General features: G+C 41.2%; 1 protein-coding gene across 2 annotated transcripts in view; it reads right to left on the reverse strand.

Moving 5' to 3' along the window:
• Positions 1 to 15799, reverse strand: part of LOC124267040 (DNA repair protein XRCC1-like) — a 35632-nt gene extending 19833 nt beyond the window's left edge. The window contains exons 1-9 of one of the 2 annotated variants that reach the window (XM_046701867.1): positions 15701 to 15799; positions 15436 to 15529; positions 13391 to 13483; positions 10036 to 10143; positions 9246 to 9404; positions 6258 to 6320; positions 3168 to 3288; positions 760 to 875; positions 512 to 659 (exon numbers count right to left, since the gene is read on the reverse strand). In XM_046701867.1, coding sequence (XP_046557823.1) covers positions 512 to 659; positions 760 to 875; positions 3168 to 3288; positions 6258 to 6320; positions 9246 to 9404; positions 10036 to 10143; positions 13391 to 13483; positions 15436 to 15486 — 859 coding nt within the window. In that variant the 5' untranslated portion in view covers positions 15487 to 15529; positions 15701 to 15799. Of the gene's footprint in view, positions 1 to 511; positions 660 to 759; positions 876 to 3167; positions 3289 to 6257; positions 6321 to 9245; positions 9405 to 10035; positions 10144 to 13390; positions 13484 to 15435; positions 15618 to 15700 lie in introns of those variants that run through there. The other variant, XM_046701866.1, reaches the window with a different exon arrangement.
• Between the last annotated feature and the right edge of the window lie 3554 nt (positions 15800 to 19353).

Below are 19353 nucleotides of genomic sequence, written 5' to 3' on the forward strand. Positions count from 1 at the left end.
TGTCACACCTACATTTAGTTCTCTTGAGGGGTGGGGTATGTCACACCTACATTTAGTTCTCTTGAGGGGTGGGGTATGTCACACCTACATTTAGTTCTCATGAGGGGAGGGGTGGAGAATGTCACACCTACATTTAGTTCTCTTGAGGGGTGGGGTATGTCACACCTACATTTAGTTCTCTTGAGGGGAGGGGTATGTCACACCTACATTTAGTTCTCTTGAGGGGTGGGGTATGTCACACCTACATTTAGTTCTCTTGTGGGGTGGAGAATGTCACACCTACATTTAGTTCTCTTGAGGGGTGGGGTGTGTCACACCTACATTTAGTTCTCATGAGGGGAGGGGTATGTCACACATACATTTAGTTCTCATGAGGGGAGGGGTATGTCACACATACATTTAGTTCTCATGAGGGGAGGGGTATGTCACACATACATTTAGTTCTCATGAGGGGAGGGGTATGTCACACATACATTTAGTTCTCATGAGGGGAGGGGGGTGTCACACCTACATTTAGTTCTCTTGAGGGGTGGGGCTGCTTCATCTCGTGAGGAGGAGGAAATTGTGGAGGTGAGACTGCTGGACTGTTTCCTGAGTGGCGTCTTCACTGGCATCACGGGCACTTCCTCATCACTGCTGACATCATGCTTCCGCTTTGCCTGGGAACAAACATTGATACCTACTAATAAGCAAGGTTTGAGAATGAACAACTGATGTTGGAAACCTAGTGGATAGTGGAGCACAGGAGGAAGGTATTACCGGACTAGGCTTAGCTTGTGGTGGGGTGTCTGTTTTCTTCTCTTCTCTCTTGCCCTCACTACTCGATGACCTTGACCCTTCCGCCATCTTAGATGCGACTCTCACTGCTGCAGCACCTGGAGAGAGTTTGTGAATAAATGTCTGTACACTATGTACCTATAACGTAGATACCATTTTTAGGGGTATGTATTCACCTTTATTACCCACGAGGTCAACGTATGGGTAGTTGCATACTAATCTCGTACGTCACACGAGTGTCGTATCGCGTTGACCTGTGTCGTAACGACTTGACCTGAAATTCTAACGATTTGATTGGATAACCGATGACCTCTCAATTAGGTCACATTCTGACGTAACTATTTTTTCATTCATAACAAACACGTGAATTCATTCATTCTACAACTTAAATGCATTGTGGGAATGTAAACATTGCGAACGTTGCCGTGTCGCTGTTTAATTGTGAGTCGAACTGAGACATTATATCCATCGAAAAACATAAACGCAATGTTTCCACCAGTGATGCTAGCGAGAATGAAGCAGCTGCAAACCAAGAAACGAGGTGCTACGGAGTAGTTTACTGTAGGAGGCTGTACGAGGCGATGACAACTGACATGCATCGTGACGTCGGCTACCAACGCAGTGACGTCATTACAGTGTGACGTCATGCAAATATTGCACTACAGTACAAAACTCTTCCGCAACCTCTTTATGAAACCGGTTTCGGTTTGAAACCAAAAACATAACAAAAATACGCTATTTTGTCAATTTAATGCATGTAAGACGTGGGTAATAAATAAAATACCACACTCGGTCTCATTACATACGAATTATACGAAGCTCGTGACTTTCCTATGTTATCTGACCTCGTTTCGTATAATTCGTAGGTAATGAGACCTCGTGTAGTATTCTCTATACATGTCCACTAGCTTTTCACACCAAGTCTAAAAGTTGTTCACTCTATGTACCAGGTGTTCACTCTATGTACTAGGTGTTCACTCTATGTACCTGGTGTTCACTTTAAGCACCAGGTGTGCACTCTATGTACTAGGTGTTCATTCTATGTACAGGTTTTCACTTTAAGCACCAGGTGTTCACACTTTGTACCAGGTGTTCATTCTATGTGCCAGGCATTCACTCTATGTACCTGGTGTTCACTCTATGTACCAGGTGTTCACTTTATGTACCAGGCGTTCACTCTATGTATCTTGTGTTCACTCTATGTGCCAGGTGTTCACTTCATATACCAGGTGTTCACTCTATGTACCAGGTGTTCACTCTATGTACCAGGTGTTCACTCTATTTACCTGATGTTCACTCTATGTACCTGATGTTCACTCTGTGTACCTGGTGTTCACTCCATGTACCAGGTCTTCACTCTATGTACCAGGTGTTCACTCTATGTACGAAGTGTTTACTCTATGTACCTCACGTTCACTCTAAGCACCAGGTGTTCACTATATGTACTAGGTGTTCACTCTATGTACTAGGTGTTCACTCTATGTACTAGGTGTTCACTCTATGTATCAGGTGTTCACTCTATGTACCTGGTGTTCACTCTATGTACCAGGTGTTCACTCTATGTACGAAGTGTTTACTCTATGTACCTCACGTTCACTCTAAGCACCAGGTGTTCACTATATGTACTAGGTGTTCACTCTATGTATCAGGTGTTCACTCTATGTACCTGGTGTTCACTCTTTGTACCAGGTGTTCACTCTATGTACCAAGTGTTCACTCTATGTACCTGGTGTTCACTCTATGTTCACTCTATGTACCAGGTGTTCACTCTATGTACCAGGTGTTCACTCTATGTACCTGGTGTTCACTCTATGTACCAAGTGTTCACTCTATGTACCAAGTGTTTACTCTATGTACCTCACGTTCACTCTAAGCACCAGGTGTTCACTATATGTACCAGGTGTTTACTATATGTACCAGGTGTTCACTCTATGTACCTGGTGTTCCATCTATGTGCCAGGTGTTCACTCTATGTACCAAGTGTTCACTCTATGTACGAAGTGTTTACTCTATGTGCCTCACATTCACTCTAAGCACCAGGTGTTCACTATATGTACCAGGTGTTCACTATATGTACCAGGTGTTCACTCTATGTACCTGGTGTTCCATCTATGTGCCAGGTGTTCACTCTATGTACCAGGTGTTCACTTTATGTACCTGGTGTTCTTAATATATCTCAGAGGTATTCACTCTATGTACCCAGGCATTCACTCTATGTGCCAGGTGTTCACTATGTACCAGGTGTTCACTCTAAGCACCAGGTGTTCACTCTATGTACTTGGTGTTCACTATGTTCCAGGAGTTCAGTTTATGTACCAGGTGTTCACTCTATGTACTTGGTGTTTATTCCATGTAACAAGTATTCCCTCTTTGCACATGTATTATCCAACCTTTAAGGGGAGGTGGCTCCAATGTTTCATTCCTCTTGGCAAACAGAGCTCCCACTTTGATATCGTCACTCTCAGGAGTCTTCAGCTTGAAGGCACCCAGCGTCTTTTGTGTGGGAGTTTTCTGTCAAGTACAAGAGTGTTGGGTATTGGACTGTAGCATGCTGAGGGGTTGGGGGGTAATGGTGCAAAAATGGCCAGATTTACAAAGTACCAAACCCTTAAAAGTCATTTTCAGTAGTTCTGCTTTGCATAGACAACAGCTGATGATTTCACAGAAATTACAACAGAAATTACAACAGAAGTATACATCACAGACCTGACTTCTATACATCAGACCTGACTTCTATACATCACAGACCTGACTTCTATACATCACAGACCTGACTTCTATACATCACAGACCTGACTTCTATACATCAGACCTGACTTCTATACATCACAGACCTGACTTCTATACATCACAGACCTGACTTCTATACATCACAGACCTGACTTCTATACATCAGACCTGACTTCTATACATCACAGACCTGACTTCTATACATCACAGACCTGACTTCTATACATCACAGACCTGACTTCTATACATCAGACCTGACTTCTATACATCACAGACCTGACTTCTATACATGGCAGTACACATGAACAGACTTCATTAGTTTCATATCATTCAACATTTGGATTCTTATTCCATTGTCAAGCACGCAGTTTGACATTTGCTGACTGCCTTTGTAGCAGTGTTGGTGTACACCAAGCATATCTCATCCCATCTGCCTGCAATGACCTGATAAAACTACACTGACTCCAGCTATAATTACTAATCAATCTCATCAACTCTGTACAGTTCTCACATGTAGCTGACTCCCTCCTGTTGTTATGGCATTAACCAATATCTCCTCATCCTCGATAATTTCCAGGGTATACGTTACGATCACTATACCCAGGATGCATCCACGGCTTGGCCCGATACATTCGTGACCAACTTGTGGTATTTCGGGACAAGCCGAATAGCGACTTGTGCCCCTCCGGAAGGATTTCATATTGGCGCATGAACATCAGAACTACTTTAAACAGGAATGATAACTCTATTCTTGATGTCTTTCAGTGGCATTTAGAAGTTATACATTGATGTCCAAGATATTTTTATGGATTAAACTTCTTTTTTAATTTCTCTCATTCCAGGTCCCTTCCAGGAAGGGACCTGGAATGGTCTCGAAACGTTGTGAGAGAAATTAAAAAAGAAGTTTAATCCATAAAAATATCTTGAACTCTATTCTTGTTCGATTCCAATGGTACTTTATATCACCGAGGGCAATCGTACATTGTATTGCTGTTTATGTTTTTAAACTATTAAACCTTTTTGATACAACTAAAAGAAGGAGGAAAACTTATTTGTTACAGACTTATTCTGACTTAATTATTACCAGATGTTCACCTTATATTTCCAATTATATTTCAGAGAAGGGTTTGATTATCACAAATGGGATTTGTTTTATTAAATATGTAAATAAAATTTGTAAAAGCTACATTAAATGCCAAAGCAGAAACTCAAAAATGACTTTAAAATATTTCTCAAACTGAACATTCGTGTAACTTTGCTGTCATACATACACCAGGTGGAATTTTAAATGAATTCACTGAAAAATATATGAATGACCAAAAACAAAGTCAGACTAAAATATTCCCAGAGATGTGAAATATATGCCCAATGTTAAAGATTAAAGTTGATTAGTTACATGCAGATATATGTCTAATATTATTGTTTTGAAACTCGTAGCGATTTATAATTACATTTCCTAAATTTGTTGGAAGCGTGTGTAGAATCTCCATAGCAAGCATGCAAGATCGTCATAAATAATACCCTCAGTGGACCCATGAGAGTCGTTATGTCAACAAACGCCACGTGCGTGTATTTGAATCTCTCACCGTCAGTCGCATGATTCTTATCAAAAACTTCATTATAGGCAGCAAAATCCTGTTAGCTAAGTTCTTTGTACTTTCAATATGGCGATATATATTTTTCATGATTTCTTAAACAATGACATAATGCCATAAACGATTTAAGTACTCAGGATTATTTTTATCAAAGCACCACAGTCATTTACGTGCGTTCTGATTGGTTTGTTGTATTTTCGCCCATAACAAGCATCAAATGGGGGACAAGTCTTCTAGGAGGTTATGGAAAGAGGCCAGTGGTGACGAATGGGCCCGATAATTATATTACCTCCCTTTGCTGACTTTTTATCCAATCAGGTGTCTACGCTGGGAAGTTGAGCGAACCAATCACAACTCACTTTCGCTTCTTAAATTATCTAACTGTTAAACTTGGCAACACAATTGAAAGAGAGGTAGAAGGAGTGCTTTCATATATTTTTCAGAGTTTCAAATCTGTCAATTTGTCTGTATGATTTCCCAAAAAATCTGAGTGGCGCTGCAAACAAACCTTCGCTACTGCGACCGCAATCTTCATTGACACTGGCAAGCTCGGATGTAACAGCGGCTAAGCTGATTGGCTACTGTGAAATGCGTCGCCAGCAAAGGGAGGTAATATAATTATCGGGCCAAGCCGTGGTTGCATCCAGGGTATAGTGGAGAGTGATCATAACATATACCCTGGAGATTATCGAGGATGATATCTCCCTTTCTGTGCTCTGTTTTATACACATGAGGAAAACACATTTTCCCTATCTCCGTATGTAGAGTGACATTACCACAAGGGGCATTAATGCCTTCAGGCCTAAGTGTGTGTATGTGCCTCACTAGCAAATACACCCACTTGGTAAATGGAGGTATGTGGCAGTATAACCGATGTTGGTCTACAGTCACTGTCAGTGGCAGAATACATTCAACTGACCATCTCAACAGCAGGCAACAGCAACACGTGGGACTTTCCAGGTGGAATTAGAGTTATCTGCCCCTCGTTGTATACACGTACAAAGCTCATTGAAATATCAGAGTTTCCAGAAGACTGGCTATATACAAGAGACTCGATTCAAGGCCTTTCTCAGCATGGCTAAATCTACATGTCAAGTACAGACCAGTTACCAGTCACAGGGGACATAGAAGAGTGGAATAAACAAACGTACATACCTCTGCTTCCCTCCCCGCGCCTGGAGCATGAAGCTTGATGAAGGACAACCCATAGGCAGCAGTCTGAATATAAAATAGGGCAGTACACACTGGAGGTGGATAACCTGATAACATCCTACATAACAGAAAGGTCCAGTACACACTGGAGGTGGATAACTTGATAACATCCTACATCACAGAATGGTCCAGTACACACTGCAGGTGGATAACCTGATAACATCCTACATGACAGAATGGTCCAGTACACACTGGAGGTGGATAACTTGATAACATCCTATACCACAGAATGGTCCAGTACACACTGCAGGTGGATAACTTGATAACATCCTACATAACAGAAAGGTCCAGTACACACTGGAGGTGGATAACCTGATAACATCCTACATCACAGAATGGTCCAGTACACACTGGAGGTGGATAACTTGATAACATCCTATATCACAGAATGGTCCAGTACACACTGGAGGTGGATAACCTGATAACATCCTACATCACAGAATGGTTCAGTACACACTGGAGGTGGATAACCTGATAACATCCTACATCACAGAATGGTCCAGTACACACTGGAGGTGGATAACCTGATAACATCCTACATCACAGAATGGTCCAGTACACACTGGAGGTGGATAACTTGATAACATCCTACATCACAGAATGGTTCAGTACACACTGGAGGTGGATAACCTGATAACATCCTACATGACAGAATGGTCCACATCCTACACACTGGAGGTGGATAACCTGATAACATCCTACATGACAGAATGGTCCAGTACACACTGGAGGTGGATAACCTGATAACATCCTACATGACAGAATGGTCCAGTACACACTGGAGGTGGATAACTTGATAACATCCTATCCCACAGAATGGTCCAGTACACACTGGAGGTGGATAACCTGATAACATCCTATATCACAGAATGGTCCAGTATACACTAGTGGTGGATAACCTGATAACATCCTACATCACAGAATTGTTCAGTATACACTGGAGGTGGATAACCTGATAACATCCTATATCACAGAATGGTTCAGCATACACTGGAGGTGGATAACCTGATAACATCCTATATCACAGAATGGTCCAGTACACACTGGAGGTGGATAACCTGATAACATCCTACATGACAGAATGGTCCAGTACACACTGGAGGTGGATAACTTGATAACATCCTATCATCACAGAATGGTCCAGCACACACTGGAGGTGGATAACCTGATAACATCCTATATCACAGAATGGTCCAGTATACACTGGAGTGGTGGATAACCTGATAACATCCTACATCACAGAATGGTTCAGGATACACTGTGGTGGATGACCTGATAACATCCTACATCACAGAATGGTTCAGTACACACTGGAGGTGGATAACCTGATAACATCCTACATCACAGAATGGTTCAGTATACACAAGTGGTGGATGACCTGATAACATCCTACATCACAGAATGGTTCAGTATACACTGGAGGTGGATAACCTGATAACATCCTACATCACAGAATGGTCCAGTACACACTGGAGGTGGATAACTTGATAACATCCTACATCACAGAATGGTCCAGTACACACTGGAGGTGGATTACCTGATAACATCCTACATCACAGAATGGTTCAGTACACACTGGAGGTGGATAACCTGATAACATCCTACATCACAGAATGGCCCAGTACACACTGGAGGTGGATAACCTGATAACATCCTACATCACAGAATGGTCCAGTACACACTGGAGGTGGATAACTTGATAACATCCTACATCACAGAATGGTTCAGTACACACTGGAGGTGGAAACCTTGATAACATCCTACATCACAGAATGGTCCACTACACACTGGAGGTGGATAACCTGATAACATCCTATATCACAGAATGGTCCAGTACACACTGGAGGTGGATAACCTGATAACATCCTACATGACAGAATGGTCCAGTACACACTGGAGGTGGATAACTTGATAACATCCTATCCCACAGAATGGTCCAGCACACACTGGAGGTGGATAACCTGATAACATCCTATATCACAGAATGGTCCAGTATACACTAGTGGTGGATAACCTGATAACATCCTACATCACAGAATGGTTCAGTACACACTGGAGGTGGATAACCTGATAACATCCTATATCACAGAATGGTTCAGCACACACTGGAGGTGGATAACCTGATAACATCCTATATCACAAAATGGTCCAGTACACACTGGAGGTGGATAACTTGATAACATCCTACATCACAGAATGGTTAAGCATACACTGGAGGTGGATAACCTGATAACATCCTACATCACAGAATGGTTCAGCAGTACACACTGGAGGTGGATAACTTGATAACATCCTACATCACAGAATGGTTAAGCATACACTGGAGGTGGATAACCTGATAACATCCTACATCACAGAATGGTTCAGCATACACTGGAGGTGGATAACTTGATAACATGCTATATCACAGAATGGTTCAGTACACTGGAGGTGGATAACCTGATAACATCCTACATCACAGAATGGTTCAGGATACACAAGAGGTGGATGACCTGATAACATCCTACATCACAGAATGGTTCAGCATACACTGGAGGTGGATAACCTGATAACATCCTACATCACAGAATGGTTCAGGATACACAAGTGGTGGATAACCTGATAACATCCTACATCACAGAATGGTTCAGGATACACAAGTGGTGGATGACCTGATAACATCCTACATCACAGAATGGTTCAGGATACACAAGTGGTGGATAACCTGATAACATCCTACATCACAGAATGGTTCAGGATACACAAGTGGTGGATGACCTGATAACATCCTACATCACAGAATGGTTCAGGATACACAAGTGGTGGATAACCTGATAACATCCTACATCACAGAATGGTTCAGGATACACAAGTGGTGGATAACTTGATAACATGCTATATCACAGAATGGTTCATTACACACTGGAGGTGGATAACCTGATAACATCCTACCTTACAGAAAGGCTGGGTACAGACTATCTTCACTCGATCCCATTTCTTGTCTGTCACAGCTCTGGACAGTTTATCCACTCCGAACATACGAACACTGTTCCTGTTGGTGCCGTTTCGGCTCTCCAAGGGAGTCATGAATGACGATGCCACCAAGATCACCTGGAAACACACATGACAGCTATATTGCATCACGAGACAGGTGACAGAAGCTGAGGGTGAACTACCTGATATACTACCTGGTAGTTGGTGTATATAGGACTGGGTGATGATGTACAGGGGGATATAGGATATACTACCTGGTAGTTGGTGTACAGGGTGATATAGGATATACTACCTGGTAGTTGGTGTACAGGGTGATATAGGACGCACTACCAGGTAGATGGTGTACAGGGTGATATAGGATATACTACCTGGTAGTTGGTGTACAGGGTGATATAGGATATACTACCTGGTAGTTGGTGTACAGGGTGATGTAGGATATACTACCTGGTAGTTGGTGTACAGGGTGATATAGGACACACTACCTGGTAGTTGGTGTACAGGGTGATATAGGACACACTACCAGGTAGTTGGTGTACAGGGTGATATAGGACACACTACCTGGTAGTTGGTGTACAGGGTGATATAGGATATACTACCTGGTAGTTGGTGTACAGGGTCATATAGGATATACTACCTGGTAGTTGGTGTACAGGGTGATATAGGACACACTACCTGGTAGTTGGTGTACAGGGTGATATAGGATATACTACCTGGTAGTTGGTGTACAGGGTGATATAGGACACACTACCTGGTAGTCGGTGTCAGCTGCAGCAGTTGACCTCCCCACCAACACCTCCACGAAGCCGGAGCCCTCATTGCCGATGTCAATACTGCTGATCTGGGAAGCACGCTCCAACTGTGGATCAAGGAAAATTTTATTACTCACAGACACCTACTGGCTATGGGATACAGTCAGGGGTATTGGTTATACTCACAGACACCTACTGGCTATGGGATACAGTCAGGGGTATTGGTTATACTCAATGACACCTACTGGCTATGGGATACAGTCAGGGGTATTGGTTATACTCACAGACACCTACTGGCTATGGGATACAGTCAGGGTATTGGTTATACAGTACTCACAGACACCTACTGGCTGGCTATGGGATACAGTCAGGGGTATTGGTTATACTCACAGACACCTACTGGCTATGGGATACAGTCAGGGTATTGGTTATACTCACACCTACTGGCTGGGATGGGATACAGTCACCTACTGGCTATGGTATTGGTTATACTCACAGACACCTACTGGCTATGGGATACAGTCAGGGTATTGGTTGGTTATACTCAGGGGTATTGGTTATACTCACAGACACCTACTGGCTATGGGATACAGTCAGGGTATTGGTTATACTCACAGACACCTACTGGCTATGGGATACAGTCAGGGGTATTGGTTATACTCACAGACACCTACTGGCTATGGGATACAGTCAGGGGTATTGGTTATACTCACAGACACCTACTGGCTATGGGATACAGTCAGGGTATTGGTTATACTCACAGACACCTACTGGCTATGGGATACAGTCAGGGTATTGGTTATACTCACAGACACCTACTGGCTATGGGATACAGTCAGGGGTATTGGTTATACTCACAGACACCTACTGGCTATGGGATACAGTCAGGGGTATTGGTTATACTCACAGACACCTACTGGCTATGGGATACAGTCAGGGGTATTGGTTACACTCACAGACACCTACTGGCTATGGGATACAGTCAGGGGTATTGGTTACACTCAATGACACTTACTGGCTATGGGATACAGTCAGGGGTATTGGTTATACTCACAGACACCTACTGGGTATGGGATACAGTCAGGGGTATTGGTCAGGCAGACACATGGTATATATTAGGGTATAAACTGATACAGGCAGACACATGGTATATATTGGGGTATAAACTGATACAGGCAGACACATGGTATATATTGGGGTATAAACTGATACAGGCAGACACATGGTATATACTGGGGTATAAACTGATACAGGCAGACACATGGTATATATTGGGGTATAAACTGATACAGGCAGACACGCTGGGTATATATTGGGGTATAAACTGATACAGGCAGACACGGCTATGGTATATATTGGGGTATAAACTGATACAGGCAGACACGTGGTATATATTGGGGTATAAACTGATACAGGCAGACACGTGGTATATATTGGGGTATAAACTGATACAGGCAGACACGTGGTATATATTGGGGTATAAACTGATACAGGCAGACACGTGGTATATATTGGGGTATAAACTGATACAGGCAGACATGTGGTATATATTGGGGTATAAACTGATACAGGCAGACACGGGTATATATTGGGGTATAAACTGATACAGGCAGACACGTGGTATATATTAGGGGTATAAACTGATACAGGCAGACAGGCAGTGGTATATATTGGGGTATAAACTGATACAGGCAGACATGTGGTATATATTGGGGTATAAACTGATACAGGCAGACACGTGGGTATATATTGGGGTATAAACTGATACAGGCAGACATGTGGTATATATTGGGGTATAAACTGATACAGGCAGACACGTGGTATATATTGGGGTATAAACTGATACAGGCAGACATGTGGTATATATTGGGGTATAAACTGATACAGGCAGACACGTGGTATATATTGGGGTATAAACTGATACAGGCAGACACGTGGTATATATTGGGGTATAAACTGATACAGGCAGACACGGGTATATATTGGGGTATAAACTGATACAGGCAGACACGTGGGTATATATTGGGGTATAAACTGATACAGGCAGACATGTGGTATATATTGGGGTATAAACTGATACAGGCAGACACGTGGTATATATTGGGGTATAAACTGATACAGGCAGACACGTGGTATATATTGGGGTATAAACTGATACAGGCAGACATGTGGTATATATTGGGGTATAAACTGATACAGGCAGACACGTGGTATATATTGGGGTATAAACTGATACAGGCAGACACGTGGTATATATTGGGGTATAAACTGATACAGGCAGACATGTGGTATATATTGGGGTATAAACTGATACAGGCAGACACGTGGTATATATTGGGGTATAAACTGATACAGGCAGACACAGTGGTATATATTGGGGTATAAACTGATACAGGCAGACAGACACCGGTATATATTGGGGTATAAACTGATACAGGCAGACATGTGGTATATATTGGGGTATAAACCGATACTGGCAGGCAGACATGTGGTATATATTGGGGTATAAACTGATACAGGCAGACACGTGGTATATATTGGGGTATAAACTGATACAGGCAGACATGTGGTATATATTGGGGTATAAACTGATACAGGCAGACATGTGGTATATATTGGGGTATAAACTGATACAGGCAGACACGTGGTATATATTGGGGTATAAACTGATACAGGCAGACCATGTGGTATATATTGGGGTATAAACTGATACAGGCAGACACGTGGTATATATTGGGGTATAAACTGATACAGGCAGACACGTGGTATATATTGGGGTATAAACTGATACAGGCAGACATGTGGTATATATTGGGGTATAAACTGATACAGGCAGACACGGGTATATATTGGGGTATAAACTGATACAGGCAGACACGTGGTATATATTGGGGTATAAACTGATACAGGCAGACACGTGGTATATATTGGGGTATAAACTGATACAGGCAGACCGATGGGTATATATTGGGGTATAAACTGATACAGGCAGACACATGGTATATATTGGGGTATAAACTGATACAGGCAGACACGTGGTATATATTGGGGTATAAACTGATACAGGCAGACACGTGGTATATATTGGGGTATAAACTGATACAGGCAGACACGTGGTATATATTGGGGTATAAACTGATACAGGCAGACACGTGGTATATATTGGGGTATAAACTGATACAGGCAGACATGTGGTATATATTGGGGTATAAACTGATACAGGCAGACACATGGTATATATTGGGGTATAAACTGATACAGGCAGACACGTGGTATATATTGGGGTATAAACTGATACAGGCAGACACGTGGTATATATTGGGGTATAAACTGATACAGGGTTCAGGGCTATACCTGCAATACCAGCACAGCAGACTTCTCTCCCGGGGCAGCACACTTCCATTTGAACGTCCCCTCAGGTTTCAGCAGGTTCTCAGCAGGGTGGTTCTGTTGGGAAAGTAGGGAGTCCACATGAGACAGACAACAGGTTAGAGCCAGGACACAGAGCAAAACATATTGAACATCATGCAATACATTTGCCACACCAGACCACTAACTGACCATCAACAATGTGGAATATAGTAGCTTTATACAACCAAACATGGATGACAAGGGACAATAATCATTGTTGAATATAGTTGCCTAAAAACTGAAGGGTTGTCGTGTTGAAGATATGAACGGAACTTCATTGTTGCATGATACATATAAGCACTTGCTCTACTAACGGTGAAATTGTATATATATATTTACCTGTGATGATTTTTACATTATAGCTGTGGTAAAATGAGGCTGATTAAATTCATGGCTCCAGATAAATCAAATATGTGTTTTTAATACTAGAAGTTCACCAACATGACAGCATCACATGACATGATTAAATAATAATAAACATCAAGGTACAAATCACAGTTATGTGATCCAAATCAGTCTGCGTATTTGACGCATAAATTATCTCAAATACACAGTGAATTTAGAAGCTTGCGTCATTGTTGATTCAATGCTACTGGGCCCTTAGTTCAGATAATCTAAACTTTGGTTTCTGTGTGATGACTGTTCTTTTTGGCAACAAATATTAGTAATATACTTTAGTTTAAGTTTGAGTACATATTTTAATTTGGTGTTGTTTAAAACTACTTAGTTTAATGTCTGCCAGTTAACTACTCAGTGCTGACCTGTCTTACCTTGTTTTTTGTCATTATGAAACAATCACAGTAAACTTGATGTCTTGATGAAAGTTCCAAACTGAAGTTGACTCCCAAAAACATGTCCATGACTCCCTCTCAAGACATGAGTGAGTCATGATGACTCCTAAATTTTATGTCTGGGGAAAACATTGATCCAAATCTTCAAACCATCCACCAATCAGAAATCCGAAAATGCTTGCGCTGCTGGGATACTTAAAAATAATCACACAAGAACCATCAGGGATATTTCCAATTACAGCAACTGATGGGCACCCACTGTTCTTTCTGTCTCATTGTTTAGGTTGAAGAAATGAATAATAAGGGCCCTTTGCTATTCATATATAAATATTATCTCAAAGTTCATGTACACTGTCCTTACAGAAAGTAAAATAAGACCCTTTGATGAAGTGGTCATTGTCAAAACAGGTACCCAAAGTAACCCCCAGTACCCTCAACTCAAAACCAAAATAGTCGTTTGCCTGATTACGAGTGGTCTTGTACATTGCGAAATACTTGTCACTCTGTGTGCTCGTTTCTTATACAACAGCATCACATTTCCGGTAGAAAAATCGATGGCATGCAGAAAAGAATCATTATCAGCCTAGGGTACATTTCAGTATGGCCTAAAAAAAAAAGCTTGTGGTTCCGACCCTAAATATTCCCGCTGAGCCTAACAATTTTACTCACCAAATATAAATTAAATTTATTTTCTGACACATGAGTAATGTAAAAATATTTTGCCCAAAAAAACCACCCTACCTACCTACCCTAGTTCTGAAATGTAGGAAATCGGAACCACAACATTTATTTTTGGGGGCCTATTCTGTTCTGTAGTACCCATGTCGACAACAACCCCTTTAACTTTACTTATCAGCATTCATGATACAATATTTGCAAATATTATTGTACTACGGTGTGGTGGCCTAAACAACCGAATGTATATTGTCTTATCACACCAGGTTTTCAACACAGATTTTGGGTACACATCCTCCCACCCTGGCCTAGATGTTCAGGCCTGGGTGGGACGATGTGTACTGGTGTACCCAAATGACCGGTATGGGTTTGTGGCTAATCTAACTTTTCTTGTGCCCGTCTTGACGTTTGAGTTTCGAGGCCATTCTGACACAAGGCAATTTTGACTGAAACTTTAGCTGAACGCGACTGTTGTGTACTGTGACCTGTTTGTAAACAAACTTCACGAGCAAACTTGTTTACCTTGTCTTCTGAACTAGAAGATACGACATGTTGGATCTTGATTTCCGGCATGATGTCAGTGCTCAGGTCTGTCCCGATCTGTTTTCAGCGGCACCTAAAAATCACAAACTCAACACATTTTTGCTATCACTCACTGAAACTCTCAAATCTCGCGGAAAAATAAACAAGATGGCTGCAACTCATCCGGGGAAACTACCGGTTCCCTTGCCCATTGGCTAAAAGTAGAATAAGTTTCCTGGGCACCAGAATAAATATCTTATACTACCATCGCCTTTGTCATCGTATGATTGGCCGGGGCCCCATATCATCTGTCATCTTTATTTCTTTCTGGAAGGGTTAAAAAAATATAATACATGGGCGGTTGTGGGTTAGTGGATTGCGTGGATTGCCTCCCTTGGTCAAGAATTATGCAAGTAGACTTGTTAAGCGACGTAGCGTAGAGCTTTTGTTTTTCGCAGTGCCCCAATTTTTATTTACTTATTTACATATCATTATTTTATTTATGTATTTAATAACTTTTTTTTCTTTTTCTTTTCTTTTGGTGTGTGTGTTGGTTGTTTAGAATTGGAATACAGGGTTTGTTGTTTGGGTTAGTTTTTTTTTGTCTTTTACATTTGTTTTCAATTGTCATTTAATAAACCTTCAGGACAAAAGGGGGCGGGTGCCCATCTGGGCCCGCCTATGAAACCACGTATTTTAGGCACAATTACAGATCAAACGTAATTATGAAAACGTATAACATAATGGCTAAATGGATGGTCATATTGGGTTGTACATAGTCAAAAGGGCCAAAGGACAAAAGGGCCAAAACTGAAAAAGTCAAAAGGGCCAAAGGAAAGTTAAATGGGCTATAGATTTAGTGAAAAGGGCCATAGATGAAATTCAGATAAGAACATACAAACTAATATACATTTTGTACGTTTTATTATATTTTATCAATATGTAGTAATAATATACAGTGTGATCATCATACATTCAGGTGTTGATATGTGATCAACTATTCACAAGTATAAGACAAAATGTTATGGATGTCAACTTCTTCTTTATTGTATACACAACGTTTCTGGGCTATTCCTTGCCCATTCGTCAGATGAATGCTAAATAGCAGATATACAGGGTATATATATAGTAATGTACATGAAGCCAGAGTGATTTTAAGCATGTATATGTATACAATAAATAGGGGATGATAAGATGAAAGAGACTAAAATATACAAAGGCAGATGTGGTGTTGTTACAGTGGATTAAGTGAGTAAACGATAGACTGACTGACTGACTGAGTTTGGGTTTACGCCGCTTTTAGCAATATTCCAGCAACATCATGGCGGGGGGACACCAGAAATGGGCTTCACACATTGTACCCATGTGGGGATTCGAACCCGGGGCTTCGGCGTGACGAGCCAACGCTTTAACCACTAGGCTGCCCCACCGCCCCAGTAAATGATAGAAGCCAATGAGGCTAATAGGTGTACAAAGGGTGGCTGATAGTCTAATGATATACAGAAGCTGGGATAAGATACGAAAGGCAGGGTTGATGCTGTTACAGTGGATTAAAGACTAAGAGGTGAATTGGTGAAGCCATGACCTAATTGATTACCCAGGCATTGGGTAGGTAAACCCCTTGATCCCTGTTTATCGGTGGCGCTAATCGTTTGATGCTGATAGACTCCGAAATCTTGCGTCGTCGCCAATCATTGATGTTCGATGCTAAGATGGTTCACAATGGGCTGACTTTAGATCCAATTTCTCTACCGAGGTTTTGTGCTCTTAGAGCCTGATGTCAGTGGGCGGGATGTTTCTCCAATAGCTGCTGCTATGTTGGAGAAACATCCCGCCCCATTGACATCAGGCTCAAAGAGCACACAACCTCGGTAGAGAATAAAAGCATAAATTAGGCGTTGGGAACAAATTACAGAAATGGGTTAGTATCCTAATGTCAAATGCAACTTCTTGTATTGTACAAAATAGACATTTATCTACTTTCTTCCAAAACGAGAAAGCAGACAAGGAGACCCAATTTCACCGTATTTGTTTTTGTTCGTTGCAGAAATACTAGGGATTATGATTCGTAATAATGTCGAAATAAAAGGTGTCACCTTAAATGATATCGAATACATTATAGGTCAATATGCAGATGATACAGAATTATTTTTAGATGGATCAGAGACCTCTCTTAAGGAAGCAATAGATACTCTATCAAGCTTTTATAAAACTAAGGCAGTATGGCTTGGATCACTCGCTGGAAGTAAGATTAAACTAACCCTTGACCTTAATCTAGATTGGCATGTAGGAAACTTCGACGCATTGGGAATAACACTGAACGCTTCTTTGCAAAACCTGTGGGTCATCAACACTAGAAAAAGACTTGACAACATCAAAATAATTCTTTCAAAATGGCGTAAACGTAATTTGACTTTGATTGGCAAAATTACCGTAATTAAAACGTTGGCCTTATCAACCATAGATCATATATTTACCTCCCTCCAAACCCACCACCCGATTTTATCGCAGACATTGAACACTCTCTTTTTCAAGTTTATATGGAACGACAAAAAGGACAAAATAAAACGAAGCAATCTTATGCGGAAACACGAAAATGGAGGTCTAAGAATGATTGATATTAAAACATTCATTGAATCACTAAAAATTTCATGTCTAAAAGATACACTGCTAAACAGAAACGATATGACCTCTCCGGTTTTCGGTTAGACTATATCTTCCATTTCGGTGCAAATATCCCGTTTTACTTGAAACTTAAAAAACCCTTCTGGAATGATGTTCTGGAGTAAATATGTAAAGATCCATTCTGTTAATAGTGAGGATATCAACGACATTTTAATGCAACCACTGTGGTTAAACCACCACTTTCGTGACTCTAACTTTATTATAAAAAACTGGTTTAACAAAGATATAGTGTATGTAAAAGATCTCTGTGATGAAAACGGATTACATGTAATTCCATTCATAAAACTAAAAGCATCATTCAATATAAAGTGTACCATACTTGATTACAATCGCTTATTACTTAAAGGTCACATGCAACGTAAAACACAACTTTGCAGATTCTGATACCTTTCGGTATGGACTTACCGAAACAAATCGTCAAAAAATGCAAATTCAACTTATAAAGTTGAAAAATAACGCGATGAAAAGAAACGCGCGAAATCGGAGTTCAAACGTTTCACTAAATTTCCCCAGACTTTTCTGTGGAAAACGGGTTTCAACAGCTGGGCTGCGCTCATAGCATGTGCGCAGTGAAATAGGTTCGCGCAGCTTGGAAACGGGTTGTCCGGTGAATACTCGGTGAAGGCTTTGGTGTGAGCTATTTTTCTAATGTTTTGTTGATATCTCACAGGCGCGAGCTTTTTTATATGTTATGACAGTAAATTAACTGTTTATACAATTTCATTTGTCTATTTCACCACACGTTCTTCTTACCGAGTCACTTCTCAGTTCGATACTTAAAAGAATTATCATTATTCAGCGTTGACAGAATTTCTAACTGTGATATAGATATGTCGTTGTCACAGACAAAACTCAATGTCTTGTTTTATTGACACCTGTGTGTCTGCCTGCCTGTCTGCTAATGACAATATTCAATACACAGCTGCTATCACTGACCACATGCAATTTGAACTTAACACCAATCAGGCTATACACCATAAACAAAATGCTTTGATTTATGGCCCGAGTTCGGTCTCTGTCACACTATGTAATTACACAGACAGGCAGGGGTGATACTTGAACACATGACATGTTATGATGTCTGTTGATTGCAAAATGTTATACACAAAAAAATGAGCATGTATTTACAAAACCCAACATCTCTATATATACACACACAATGAGCTGTGAGGGCATCTGCAAATGAACCAGCCGTTACACTTGAGTGCACACCCACCCGCTCTGACTGGGTTC

Source organism: Haliotis rubra, unplaced genomic scaffold, assembly GCF_003918875.1.
Source record: "Haliotis rubra isolate DU_JTF1 unplaced genomic scaffold, ASM391887v1 Scf1297, whole genome shotgun sequence".
Taxonomy (NCBI): domain Eukaryota; kingdom Metazoa; phylum Mollusca; class Gastropoda; order Lepetellida; family Haliotidae; genus Haliotis; species Haliotis rubra.